This window comes from Alosa pseudoharengus, unplaced genomic scaffold (genome assembly GCF_046254945.1).
Source record: "Alosa pseudoharengus isolate Yale_2024_CS ecotype anadromous, Long Island Sound unplaced genomic scaffold, YU_APseudo_1.1 YU_APseudo_1.1_scf_1, whole genome shotgun sequence".
NCBI lineage: Eukaryota > Metazoa > Chordata > Actinopteri > Clupeiformes > Clupeidae > Alosa > Alosa pseudoharengus.
This window is the reverse complement of record NW_027468564.1, coordinates 55,332,660-55,347,659: the sequence shown is the minus strand read 5'-3', so window position 1 is coordinate 55,347,659 and position 15,000 is coordinate 55,332,660. Positions and strand designations below refer to the sequence as shown.

Genomic DNA, 15,000 nt, shown 5'->3' with positions numbered 1-15,000 from the left:
AAAAGTTTTTTGGTGTTTAGGTAATTCATCATTATGAACATTCACAACACAGCAAATGGCTGCATTAATAAGTTAACATGAAATGTGCTGCTAACGATTTGTAAGCATTTTGTAGTCCGATTTCTCCTTCTGTGAGTCTACATATTGACCGGAGCTTAGCTGGTGAATCAGACACCCCAAGTATTTTCCAAGGAAATGAGGACACAAACTACTTGTGTATTCCAATAGATATAAACTTTGAAATCGCTAAGACTCAAACAAAAACCAAAACACTACATAGACCAAGGCAATTCCAAAATACAGCAAAGAACAAGCGAGATTTGAGCAATGAGAAATGCTAGTACTCACTACAGAAGGCCTGGCAAAAGTGCCAGACAAATGAAGTGGGATTACAAACCTCTGGGCAGAACGTTCCATGCGATGGTGTCTGTGATCGCCGTGAAGATCCAATTCAGCTCTCCGAGTGGCGTACGTCTGTCATTCAGCCTGCCAGGTATTCTTCACAAAATAAATATGGAGGAGAGACAAACAGCAACACAAAGGAACAAACAAGTTAGTATTAAGCTAACAGAGTATGAGAACTTTACAGACACAAGCACATGAAAGGCTCGAGTGCTTGCCAGTCATTTCCAGGCAGGCTCCATTCATCTCCCTCACAGACGCGCACACACACGCTATTTAATCTGGACCATTCACACAGCAGTTAACACACGGCAATTTGCCTTTCAAATAAACACACACAAAATCCTGGCTCTTGCCATTCTTCCTAATGAAAGAAAAAATTAAAAAGGAAAGTTTTATGGCTCGGTGGCTTCGGCGGCCATTAGGGCTCTAGAGGCCTCCCTGCAGCATGAGCAAACCAGTGTAATGAGGCAGAGAGAAGAGCCAGCCTCTCTCCCAGGGCTTCATCATTGATTTGAGTTAAGCTCGTCCTAGTCTGGTGCATGACAAACAGGGGCCCAGTAAAAGCACAACAAATAGGTGCTAGGAATAGGAAACTAGGAGGCGAGGGAGCCATTTTGTGCCCCAAATTAGTTGAGGCTGGGTTAACAGATGACATTTGTGTATGGCAGGGGGGGTGAATAGGAAAGTGGCGAGAAGGTCAGCGACGCTGCCAATTTAAATTTGGCATTCAAGGCACACCAGGATTGAGGGGTGTGTGTGTGTGTGTGTGTGTGTGTGTGTCTGTCTGAGAGTGAGAGAGAGGCAGGGTGAGGACGAATGGCAGGAAGACAGAGATTGAGTTTTTGTGAGCACAATCAACACCCCGACAGACAGCATTACACCTGCCATATCCCCAGCCTCATAACCCAACAGCTCAAGTCAGGGGAAACAGAGGTGTATGTGTGTGTTGGTGTCTCTGTGTGTGTGTGTGTGTGTGTGTGTGTGTGTGTGTGTGTGTGTGTGTGTGTGTGTCTGAAAGGGGTGAGAGAAAGAAAACACAGAGAGCAAGACAGAGGTAAGGAGAGAGACAGAGAGAGAGAGAGAAAGAGCAAGAGAGAGCGCGAGAGAGAGTGGGAGTGGGAATGAGAGAATGGCAATGCCTGACAGGAGAGGCATATCCAGAGGAGATTCTGGAGTTCTGCAGTGGCATATGCCCCTCACTGCCTTCCCTTATTAATGTCACCACTTCTACAGGCTTCAATGCATCACCCTTATACTCCAATAGGACCATGTGGGGTCGTTTTGTGTGTGTGTGTGTGTGTGTGTGTGTGTGTGTGTGTGTGTGTGTGTGTGTGTGTGACCAAATGATCGATCTGCTCAGAAGACAGAGGGGATGTTACTTAATTTGTGCTATAGGGGGATGTGCAACCAGCCATCTTTTTCATCAGCACCGTGTGGGGCAACGGGCAAAGCCCCTTGTGTGAACACAACTGATGGATGGCAATGCAAGACAGACAGACACAGAGAAAAGGGTAGAGTGAGAGAAAGAGACTGATACAAACAGAAAGAGAGAGAGAGAGATTTCCTCCTGCACCCCCCCCTCCCTTCTTCACGTTTCTGTGTGGCGACACATTGTGCTCTGTGGCTCTAGGAGCTGGGAGCGATCGATAGCACATCACAACCAGCCATTGCCACCGCTGCCGCCGAAGATGATGGTGATGATGGTGATGAAGATGATGTGGTGACTGGGGACGGAGGCCGTGGCGAGGAGTCGATGAAGCCTGTCGGCCGAGCCCTGAGGCCAGAGGAGGCATGACCGGAGGCGTGGGATGGGGGGGTGGGGGGTCGAGCGCCATTCCTGTCAGGCGGGGAGAGGGACACCCGAGGGGCCAGATTAGACAAATGACCAACGCACTTTCCGCACCTCCCCCCACCGCCTTCTTCTGGAGAGGGTTCATAGATCATATGCTATGGGCACACACACACACACACACACACACACACACACACACACACACACACACACACACACACACACACACACACACACACACACACACAGAGAGAGAGCACTGTCTGCACCAGCAGCTTATGTCTTATATCAAAGAGCTGCACATCCGGCTATCCAAACAGCCATTCATCTTCATGCCGCCCATTCAATCACATGTGCACTGGGGCAGTCGACTGTGAGGCTCACAAAGGCTAAAATGCAGCCATCCCTACAACACGGGCCAATTCAATCATGTTTAGTATTCCTCTCCAAGCGTCACAGCTTTTGTGCTGTTTGTAGTCCTGCAGGCCCCCTAAGTGTCCTGGGAGTCTGACATGTTGTAGGATGTCTCCATGTGGACATCACTCTCGTACACACACAGTGCCTTCACTGCCTCTCAGCTCCCCAAATGGAGGGTGAAGACCAGTCAGTAGCATGTGGAGCTCAGGCAGCACACAGGCAAAGCGCATGCTGCTCAGAGGGCTCACGGGGATGTCACGGAGTAATAACACATAAAGCTAGGAGGCCTACGCACAGTCTTCTTACTCTCACCTAACTTTTAGGGATGAATTATAACCCAGAAGGGCTCATTCTAGCCTGTCAATTGAACTTTTGAACATAATGAAAAAGTAACTATGTGATTAAATCTCAACGAGCCGAGGCTACAATGTTATCGGTTATAATTGGGCTACAATGCTATCGGTTATAATTGGGCTACAATGTTGTCGGTCATTTTATTTACAACATGACACTTGATGCCTCAAAGTCTCTAAGCATATCATGCTTGGGGCAGCCGTGGCCTACCGGTTAGAGCTTCAGACTTGTGACCGGAGGGTTGCCGGTTCGAACCCCGACCAGTAGGCACGGCTGAAGTGCCCTTGAGCACGACACCTAACCCCTCAATGCTCCCCGAGCGCCGCTGTTGTTGCAGGCAGCTCACTGCGCCGGGATTAGTGTGTGCTTCACCTCACTGTGTGTTCACTGTGTCACTAATTCACGGATTGGGATAAATGCAGAGACCAAATTTCCCTCACGGGATCAAAAGAGTATATATACTTAGACTTACTTACTTATGATGTGGTAATGACATGTTGATTTCAATTAGTGTGCTAATATGAGTTATCCATACCCTGGAAATCCAGAGTTCTCGCGAGAGCACAATTTGAATTGTCTCTGCGAGACACTCTGGCAATGTCTGATGCACGTTACTTTTACCCATCGCAAGGAACCAAATCACATCGGTGTCAGCTAAACCGATGACGACAGTGCTGCAACGAATCAGTCAGTAAACATTGGTCGTAGTGTTATCCAATCGCGTCGAAGTCCGGAATCAGTCAGTAAACATTGGTCGTAGTTTCTAGATTACCAGGGTCTGGATTTTCCAGGCTAAGTTATCCATACATATCATTAAAACCCTTAGTCACGCTAGCCAACCGCCAACAGCCTTCACCACCCCAAGTGCATTTCTTAGCAGTAGGCCTCAGTGCATTCACCATCAAAAAATATCAGTTCAATATTTCATCAAAACACTGTGTGAGGGGTGTGGACTGCCAACCCCTGTGGTTCATCACCCCAACCAGGCTGAGCTACGTGCCTCCACAGATCAACAAACAAACACACACACACACACACGCCCCAAGCACAGCCATGTCTACAAAGGACACACCACATCTCCCACTGGTGTGTTTCGGCTACCAACCGCGTCTGCCAATACAACACCGAAATCGCAGGAAGACAACTCACGGCCGCGCTGCTCTTTACACTGGGCAGCACAAGGACAAATGATTTTCTGAGTCCACAGGCAGAGGGCCGAGGGGGGGGGGGGGGGGGGGTGAAGGAGGGAAGGGGGGGGGCAGACGAGGCGAGAGCAAGAGGAAAAAAAGGTGAGACAGAAAGGAAATAGATACCCTGAAGGTGTGGAATCATTTATCAATGCTTGCTCTTATCTTGAAAGGCAAAGACAGACAGGGGCCACACAGCAGTCGATGTCGTTATGGAAGAGCACGAGGAAATGAGCGCAAGATCTGTCACTGTCCTTAGAGACATGAGACAGAGTGAGAGGGGGAAAAAATAAATAAATAAAGGAAATAAAAATGCTCAGGTTAATATAAGAAAGTGGTTTGGCTTCTCACTCTAGAACCTTTTTGACATGGTTTACAGCTGATCTACAGAGACCTGGGCTCGTATTCACAAAGCATTTTATCTTACCATTAGGAGTATTCACACTAAAAGATTTTAGCTAGGAGTTTTATCTTAAAAGTTATTCACAAAGCCTCTCAGACCTACTCTTAGTAAGGAAAAATAACAACTCCTAAACTAAGAGTGAGTCTTCATTGCTATGGTTGACGTCATTACTCATACACGAGCTTGATCCAAGTGACCACCTTGATTGGCTGATGATTATAACGCGGGAATGATGCGGGAATGATGCCAAAAACCTCCCCTACGACAATGAGTGACAGGTGACAGGTCTTTGCTGGTGAGAATGCATGCGCTACACAAGTACCACGAAGGATGGAAGAATATGAATAAATAGCCTAAATGAATAAAGAGTAAGACCAAGCAAATAGCCTAGTAGCATAATGAAAATACACTACAGATTGATGCAGTATCTTTGCAACATGTTTTAAATGAATCTGTATGAAAACACGTAGCCTACATTCGCAAAGAGGAGAAACAATTTAATTTGATTTACAATGAGACGTTACATTTAGTTTACATGCAATGATGGTTTTGGTTGTTGGTGCCGTTATCGCATCCCTTAGTTACAATGCACAATTATTCCCTCGCAATTGAGAGCTCCGCATGTTAATTTCAAAACATTGCGATGTGAAAAAAGTGGCTTAGGATTGTTTGTGAATAGGTCCTAATGAGTTAGGAGTCCTCTCGACTTCTTTTAATCTGTCCCAGACATAGGTGCTACTTTTAGGGTTAAAATGCTTCGTGAATTACTCTTAGTCAAAAAAATTAGGAGTCCTAAAGTTACGAGTGACACGCCCATTATTTTTAGGAGTTGCTCCTAAATTCGCCAGTTAGGAGCTACTTTTAGCCTTAAAATTCTTTGTGAATACAGGCCCTGTACTTACAGTACTTTACATGTACTACTACTACTACTATCTCTTTTATCCAAAAGTGACTTACAAAAATGACGAATAACATTCAAGCTACAATGCACTGGAATCAATGACAGAAAGTCCATCATTTATGCTTTAGTCTCTAAGGTTGTCTCTAATTTAATTAATGGCCAAGTGTCACTATTCAATACTCTCATACTAAGAATGCAATGAGAAGCGTATGGGTTGGTAATACAACACCTCCTAAATTAGACCTGTGGTTCATGACAAGCACAGCGGCACCTGCCAGACATGACCACAGGTGACCAGTAATTAACCTACATTGTGCACGGAGCTAGACTCGGAGTGACTTCTCACTCTAATTAATCAGCAAAGTAGGTCACCCATCAATACTCATAGGCCAAGACTTTAATGAGAACTGAACCCATAGGTGTTGGTCGCGCACGCAAACACACACACACACACACACACACACACACACACACACACACACACACACACACACACACACACACACACACACACACACACACACACACACACACACACACACACACACGCACACGCACACGCACACGCACACACACACACACACGCGCACACGCACACACGCGCGCACACACACACTGACCTCAATTAGACCAACACATCATCATTTCATATCAGCCATCTTGGCACCTGCCAGAGTCCAGTGAGTGACCACCGGGGTGATGCTGCTACCCAGCGTCCAGAGAGTGGTCAAGGACACAGCGGAATTCCCCAGCCCCGCCTTTCCCTAGTTCTAGAGCAGGGACACAATGCGTGGGGGGTCTTGTCCACAACAACCGGGGGAATTTCTGGCTTTAATCTCCCAGGTGTCAGCTGAGCTGAGACGAGGGGAGAGGGGGGAGGGGGAGGTGGGGAACGCTGGGAAGAGTCGGGATCGGAGGGAATATCCATTAGGAATGGGTCCTCGGCGACGTGGCTGCTTGTGGGAGACGGGGCCGGAGTCAGGGGGAGATGAAACGGCTCCCGTGATTAGGCTGATTAGCGTTCCCATGGAGGCGTTGCCACGGGGGGCAAGAGATGCTCCATGACAACCTAGCAGAAGCTTGGCGCTCGGGGTCCTTTTCATCTCGGCCCAGCACTGTGATAAATGAAAACACTGTGTGTGTGTGTGTGTGTGTGTGTGTGTGTGTGTGTGTGTGTGTGTGTGTGTGTGTGTGTGTGTGTGTGTGTGCACATGTATGCAGTCACGCATGCAACCGTGAAGGAGACACGTTTGTGTAGGCATGTGTGATGACTGCTAGTGACGGAACACAATACCCTCAATTAATCTGTAGTGTTGTACGAATCACCACATAACTACTGTGAAGCAAAGCAAAATGGCACCAGAAGCCCATGACCATGAACACCATGTTTGCCATTACAGAGAATACAAGGTAGGAGTGGCTCGCAACAGAGTGTGAAATTGGACCTTAATGTGTGCAGCATTTGGCTGCGTTAAATGCATGGACGTGAATACACAGATCTAATGTCTCTGCGTGTGTGATGTGTGTGAGTGTGTGTATGTGTGTGTGTGTGTGTCCGTTTGACAGCTCTTGGCAAAAAGCACAGTGTGACATCGGGCCATGTGACGGGTGACTCAGTCTCTCCTGCCGCTTCCAAAGCTGGAGGCAAAATGTCATCCTCCCCGCGTGGCCCTCAGCGCTGACGAGCACGCCTCGCTGGTCACGGTCAAATCGGCAAGCTCAGCGCATCAATTAGCGCCACGTCTGCCGCGCTCCCCTCCCCAGCCTGTCCCCGCCACAACTCGTCTCACCGGCTTCATAATAAAAAGCGCGGCCTAGTCTCACTAAAGCCTTGCGGCAACAACAACACCAAGAATAGAACAGGAAGTAATCAGCGCATTTCCATGTGCCATGTTAGTGACTCCCTGCAGTTCATCTCAAGTCGCTGGAAATACCCTCCCAACCCGCCCGACGGTACCAGCTCCCAAAACGAGACGGCGGCCCTTATTTCTCTTCCCCCACTTGGCATGGCAGAGAAGTGCTCGTCATTTATCATCTTTCAGGGCACGGGAGCCTGGGTGGCACGGAGGCTGGCACAGGCCCTGGGCTCTCAGCTGCCACGGCTCCTCCGAGGAACTGTGCTCGCTCTCTCTCTCTTTCTTTCTTTCTGTTCTCTTTCTCTCTCTCTCTGCGTTTCTCTCCCTCTCACCCACTGCCTGTTTCTATTCCTCTCTCTCTCTCTCTCTCGCTCTGTCATCTTCTCTCCCTCTGTCTCTTTCTCTCTCCCTCTCCCTCTCTCTCTACCTCTCTCATGAAAGTGAGCTGAAGTAGAAATCTCACGCATGAGGAGCTTTAATTCCACTGTCTGGTCTGCTGGAAAACCCTGCGTCCTCACAGCCCACAGCTGCATCATCATCAGGCGTCTGCACTGCTGGAGCAAACGGCTCCCTCCGACAAACTAATATTTACCAAGTCGTGAGTGCTTTGTTCCACTGCAGCGGCTGGATGGAGACAATCTTCGGCGTCGCCCTGCCTAGCCCCTCATTACCAGCAGTGAGATGATCGTCAACATTGCGCATTCATGAGCCAGTTCCATTATTCAGCTGCATCCAAAAATCACAAGAGGATGCCTGCGGCGTGGTTACTGGAGCAGCCCAGACAAAGATCCAGACTCTCCGCTCTGTCTGCCTGGCTGTCTGTCTAACACAGGAAGCCTGCCTGTCCTGTGGCTTCAGAGGCTTCTTTGACTTCCTGCTGCAGACGGGCTTGAAGAAGTGAAGATGGTCATGAAGTAATCTATTCAAGGGCAGCACGGTTTAACTGCTACTTTTCTGACAGATATTTTGATTGTGATATGATTTGCAAGTCAAGCTTCAGTTCCATCTTCCAAATTTCAATTGAAGTTGGGCCACTTTTGATTGGTGAGCATTAATCATGCCTAGTGCATGAGAAGTACAGCACTTCTGTTAGTTGAGCTTCACTGTGTCACAGTGAGGATGACATGAATATAAAAATCAATGTTGTTACAAGATCAACAGGGACAGAGTTGCGAGCTGCACAATTACTTGCCGCCTTGGCGATTAGCTAATTGCATTAGTTCAAATTGTTATTTCGATTAAACATTAATTAATTGTGCAGCCCTGATCTGTTCAAACATCCTCCTTGTTATTATCATTCTGTGCGTCGACTTGAGGTTTGAAGCGTGGCGGCTGCCAGGGGACACTTTGAGCCGAGCGCGCGGTCAGATCAAAGCTTACAGTAAGCCGAGTCGGGTCGGCGTTGTCTCTCAAGGACGCGGCTCAGGGTCCAACTGGGGAAAATTATAAGATGATCTTTTTGGACTGTTTGTCGAAGCGTATTAATATTCTGATCCTAAAATGTCATGTTGAATGAAATTCCAAAGGAAACCACAGAGGTGATCAGACGTGACTCAACTGTGGGAGTGAGATGGGTCAACTCAGGAGGTTATAGCAGGGCATTTGCAGGGCATCATAGGATGGTCAACCTTTTGATGTGCCCAATCTACAGATACAGGGTCTGAAAAGAACGCAGTTTTTCAAAGCAGTTGTGTCCTGCACTGCGAACATTAGTCCCAGCAACATGTCTTTGGGTGTGGGGGAGTGTGGTGTACACACTGTAAGAAATGAATCCTGCCGAATTGTATGTGTGATTTCTCTAATCAAGATTAAGTTCTGATGGCAGGCCAGACAGTTTGGCGCCAGCTGCCAGGTGAGGTGTGAAACACCAACAATTATAGAATGGGTTTTGGGGGGTAAGCCATTGAGAACCATCCCAGCCAAAGGTGTGAGGTTAACTCAATTATCATATACATAGGACAAAAGGCTATCTGGGTAGAAGCCAGATTAATTTGCATTGAGACCAGCATATAATGAGTTGAGTTGGTAACTTTTAGTTTGTTCTTTGAGAGGCCGTTTACACGACACCGCCGGGTGGATTTTCTCTTACCGCTTTCACACCTTTAACTACTCCAGCAAGAAAAAACCTCGCGTGTACACACAGAGGTGTAACCGGCTAAATGTGCTGTAGTGCACATGCCAGACCAGTCGATGGCGCCGCTGTGCAGAAGCTTCACGATAATTTCGTGTGAATCGTGTAGAAGAGAACATTGTTGAAACAGTTTGTTAAGCCAGAGAATGTCTAATAAGTGCTCTGGTTAAGCAGTCGCATGAAATAAGGAGACTACAGACAATTCGGTTTTCTATTCAACTGTTAAACTAATAAAGTTCATTTTCAAGGTATGTGACTGCTATGTGAAATTGCAAATGCTTAGCCTACGCATTGCATTAGGTCTGAGCACCACTGGAGAAAACACTAACATGCAGTAAAGCTAATGTTTAGTTAAGCTAACGTGTGCTTCTAACTTAGCCACTAAAAGCTGATAGGCTACATTGTGCACATAAATGACAGGGGAAAGAAAAACATTTTAATATGATAAATAAATGGTTTGGTTTGTTTTGACAAGCAACATGTCAGGTCGAGTGCCGTGGCTGAGTTGAGAGGTGGGGCTATGTCATAAAGTTGCCGGCTTCGCACCTACAGGCGTCTACACGGCGAAAGTTAGCCGGCGGTTTCAAACGTTCCCACTTCGGAAGCCGGTTTCAAAAGCTATCGGTTTCAGTCTCCTAAACTGCCGGCGTCGTGTACATGCAAGGCGTAACCGTTACCAAAACCTCACCGGTTTCACAAAAACCGGCGTCGTGTGCACGGCCCCTGAGACAGGACGAAGTAGTTCACCCAGTCAGGACGAAGGAGAGAGAACTCCAGAGAATATGCCGAGGGCAGGCATAGGTTGAACCTTTGTGAACCTTTCTACCATTTTACACTGGAATAAAGCATTTTGCTGTATCATTCCGAAGAAGAGAAAACCTTTCCTATTTTTTCTTACAACACTCAATAGCTCTGACCACACAGCAGGATGCTCAGCTAACCCTGAAGTTCTAGCCAGTTCTAAGTTCCACCAAAACTTTTATTTGTGCCCAAATAAAAGGTTATGTGATGGTCTAAATAAAGTGATTTACTGAACAAAAGTGAGTGACTGAACAGGGGAGCAAGCACAGCCCTTCCTCTGCCAAGTAAGTGAATCTCTGCAAGTTCATCAGAAGATGCTGAATATCTAGGACAATGCGCCATAAAAAAAACAATATGTTACCCCTGATACAGGGCTGTGACAACTGAGTGTGATGCCTTTTCAAGATGATGCCTTTTTATTCTTTTTTCAGACCCTTTCACACAACTGTAGAGGACCTATGTGTGCATGACAGAGCCTGGTGTATTGTGGGCCGAACAGAAGTACAAAAGCAAGGGAAGAAACACCTATCATGTCAGTGTGGGACCCTTTCATCTGTTCCACTGTTCAAAGGATGTACACTCCCCCTCCCCCTCCCCTCCCCTCGGGGTCAACATCGTCTTTCATGCCTCAGGTGGTTGGCACCTCTCCATCATCCTCCATCACACCCGGAAGACATGCCGTATAAACCAAACAGTGTCGAGGGGAAGCTTACGGATCCCATGGAAGGGATGGAGCTGAAAATGGATCAAGTGAGGGAGAGATTTGGGTGTGGTGCTGATGGAGATGAGGAAGGGGAGAGGAGGAGGAGGAGGAGTTTCCCAGAGGAGAGCGGCGTACACCTGCATCATCCCCATGACGACCGGGATAAGCGTGAGAGCCCCGGGCAGAGGGCCTGTGCAGACACTCTGACTGCAGCGTGACACTATGAGATACAGCTCAGCTTAACACCCTCTAATTAAACTCCTGAGGAAAGCACCGCAGAGGGCTGTGTGTGTGTGTGTGTGTGTGTGTGTGTGTGTGTGTGTGTGTGTGTGTGTGTGTGTGTGTGTGATGAGATATGACTGGGAGCCAGAGTACGTCAGTATGAAGCCTGCGATTGTCAATGCATGTGCATATATAAGAAAACATTTTTGAATACCCCTGCAGGAAAAGACCTAAGTATGTTTGTGAGCTTAGTTTCTGGGTGTGAGTGAAGGAGTGTGTGTGTGTGTGTGTGTATGTGTGTGTGTGTGTGAAAGAGAGAGTGTGAGTGAAAGAGAGAGAGAAAGAGAGAGGTGTGAGTGTTTGTGTGTCTGGGACAGAGAGACAAAGAGACGGGGGGGGGGGGGGGGGGTAAAGAGAGGGAGGGTAAAAACAGGAGAATGCGAGCTGGAGAACATGCCTGAGTCTGGGCAGAGTTGGGGGAATTGGGAGGCATTTGTGAAGCCTCAAACTTCGGAGGTTCTCTCTGCCCCGACTGCCTCTGTGTGCTGTAATGACTTTTGGGGGCTCCATGCAGATCCATATCAATTGGAATTCCACATCTCACCCTCTCTCTCTCTCTCTCTCTCCCTCCTGCTCTCATTCTCTCTCTCTGCCTGCTTCTTTTTCTCTCTCCCCTTCCTTCTGTCTCTCCTCTCCCTCTCTCCCTCTCTCTTTCTCTCTCTCTCTGCCTGCTTCTTTTTCTCTCTTCCCTTCCCTCTGTCTCTCCCCTTCCTTCCTTCCTTCTCTCTCTCCTTATGTATAATTCACCAACCCTCTACACCAAATCCTCTCCTATCTGCCAGAGGACTAACCCTGTGCTTTCCAGCCCGCCTTATCCATAATATCCATCACCTGAGCGGTGACTGGAAGGCAGCGTGGTTGCTCGGCAGCTGGCCGGAGAAGCCAGGGCTTTATAACAAAAGAGGAAGGGTTTTAAAACTGTCAGCGCCGCTTTTAAATGCTGATGGAGTCAAACGAGGGGAAAAGAGAAGAGTGATACAAAACAAAAGACAACAGCAACAAAAGCAGAGGAGAGAGGAGGGGTGGGGGATATATAGAACCCTCTAATGTACAACTCAGCAAGGGCAAGCCGCCAAGCCTGCACAGAACAGTACAACTGTATGTATGCGTGTGTGGGTGTGTGTGTGTGTGTGTGTGTGTGTGTGTGTGTGTGTGTGTATGCGTGTGTGGGTGTGTGTGTGTGTGGCTTAGGGGAGAGACAGAAAAGAGAATATGCGTGTGTGTGTATGGCATGCATCACAAAGTGATTGCGTATCTATGGCACTGTGTGTCTATGAAATTGATTATGGTGGGACTTTGCATGTAGGGCTACGCGAGCGCTTCTGGGTGTGTGTGTGTGTGGTGTTGTGTGTGTGTGTGTGTGTGTGTGTGTGTGTGTGGTGTTGTGTGTTTCAGAAGGAACCATAAGACAAACGATAAATAACAACAAAAACAAACAAATGAGCGGAAACGTGAACACCTACTTCTCAATCAGGTCCAGCGTCACCCCTGGCACGAGCTTGGCACTCTTCTGCATGCAGAACCTGTTGGCACACAGAACAGAGAGGAGCTGAGCAGGTTGGCACTGCCAGAGAACCGGAACATAGGAGGGGCACCACTTCACCGCCAGGGACATGGGGGCAGACTGAGATCAGTACTCTTGGTTCCACTAATTTCCTTATTCTGAATCTCTAACCTCCACTCCACTCTCCATTTTTATAGCCTGTGATTTTCGTTCTGCATTTTTATAGTCTGTGATTTTTGTTCTGTTCGACTTGATGCACAGAAGGACATGGTCAATTTATGGAAGCGGTAGACTGTTGACTACCAATCCAACAGAATGAGATACAGTAGCATGGTGCTATATAGCGCTGTCAGCATGAGATAGCATGGTTCTGTATAGCGCTGTCAGAATGAGATACAGTAGCATGGTGCTGTATAGCGCTGTCAGCATGAGATAGCATGGTTCTGTATAGCGCTGTCAGCATGAGATACAGTAGCATGGTGCTGTATAGCGCTGTCAGCATGAGATACAGTAGCATGGTGCAGTATAGCGCTGTCAGCACCTCACTGAGTACACATCTGAAAGTGTACCTGTGGGAGTTGCAACTGAAGACGCTGGAAATCAAAGTGTGTAAGGAAACCAATGTATGCCCGTAAACGCTTTTTCACGGCAATAGAACTTTGATGTTTTAGCTGTTGCAGAGCAAATGTCTCACTTTTTATTACAATTACGCCAAGTGAATGGGTTTGTTGTGGAATGATACGAAAGAGTCAGATATCCAAAATCTGCTGCCATTGGCAGTGGCCATTCATTTCTTGCAAAGTGCTGTGTGTTATTTTTGTTTATGTGAAAACTGAAAAGTGTGAGGGCAGTCTTTAGAGGACTTTCTCTGAAACTTGCCAGACATATCCAGGAGGCTGTAAATCAATGTGTATAAGGAAACCAATGAATGCCCGTAAACATTTGTTCACACAAATAGAACTTTGAGGTTTTAGCTGTTGCATAGCAAATGTTAGCCTGGAAATATCCAAACTCGCTCACAAAGTGAATGGAGGCTGGTAACTCTCGATTGGGAAACGTTTGCAACACTTGCATCGCAATGGGCACTAACTTTGAAATCATTGGTCCAGCCTTACCAATCACATTGATCAGAGATTCCTAATGTTACTTCCTACTTCGCCTAAACTTTACAAACTGACAATAAAACAGCATCTGTCAGGAAACAATGTATGTCGGTCTACATTTACTGTAAATAAATTTCTGCATTTTTCCAACTGCATTTTTTGGTGTTTGCAGGTATTGCTGCTTCTGTTTATCACAATAAGTTTAGTTTTTTCTTGTCTGAGGGAAACGGTTATGAACTATGGTGAGTAGAATTCCCTGAAAGAAAATCTAAGTGGGCGGGGCCAGGCTAAGCAAAAGTCTCACTTTCATTACAATTACACCAAGTGAATACCCTGGAAATCCAGAGTTCTCGCAAGAGCACAATGGAATTGTCTCTGCGAGACACTCTGGCAAGGAGCAATGATGCACGTTACTTTTACCCCAACATTCCAGGAACCAGCTAAACTGATGAAGACAGCGCTGCAATGTTGGAGGACAGTACACATTGTCGTAGTGGTCGTAGTGTTATCCGATTGCGTCGAAGTCCGAAATCATTCAGAGTAAACATGGTCTAGTGTTAATCCAATTGTGTGCAGTTGCCATTGGCAGTGGCCATTCACTTCTTGCAAAGTGATGTGTGTTGTTCTTGTTTATGTGAAAACTGAAAAGTGTGAGGACAGTCTGCAGAGAACCTTTCTCTGAAACTTGCCAGACATTAATACAAGTCCTTAGACACGCTGGGAACAGCGGGCCTTGACCCCAACGCACAGCACATCACTTTGTGAGCAGAGCAAAGAAAAGCAGAGGCAGCAAGGAGAACCGAACGGAACGAGTTCAAAGTCAAAAAAGGCAAAAGTCAGAGAGTGAGAGTGAGAAAGAGTGCAGGAGAGAAGTGAGCCGGCTTAATTCTGATCTTTTTTTTTGACGCTGATCTTTTTATCCACGGAATTAGAGCCTTGTGCTGCAGTCGCGCTGAATCATCGTGATTAGAGAGAGTACGGAAAAAACTGAACTCAGATGAAGCTTTACCAACACCCATTTACATAGACTCCCCTACTCCTCATTACACACACACACACAATTTACATAGGCTGCTCCAATCCTCATATCGAGCCTCCTCTGAGCCTGAGGTGTTGAGAGTGCAGACATTACAGCATCTGACTAGACATAACAAGTTTGCA

At 47.1% G+C, this 15,000-nt stretch overlaps 1 protein-coding gene across 7 annotated transcripts in view; it reads right to left on the bottom strand.

The window, feature by feature from the left end:
* The window catches only part of rptor (regulatory associated protein of MTOR, complex 1), a 150,209-nt gene that overhangs the window by 58,997 nt on the left and 76,212 nt on the right, over nt 1–15,000 (bottom strand). For all 7 annotated transcript variants that reach the window (XM_076293483.1, XM_076293476.1, XM_076293504.1 and 4 more), the window contains exons 8-9: nt 12,696–12,755; nt 398–498 (exon numbers count right to left, since the gene is read on the bottom strand). In XM_076293483.1, the coding sequence (XP_076149598.1) occupies nt 398–498; nt 12,696–12,755 (161 nt within the window). The remainder of the gene's footprint in view (nt 1–397; nt 499–12,695; nt 12,756–15,000) is intronic.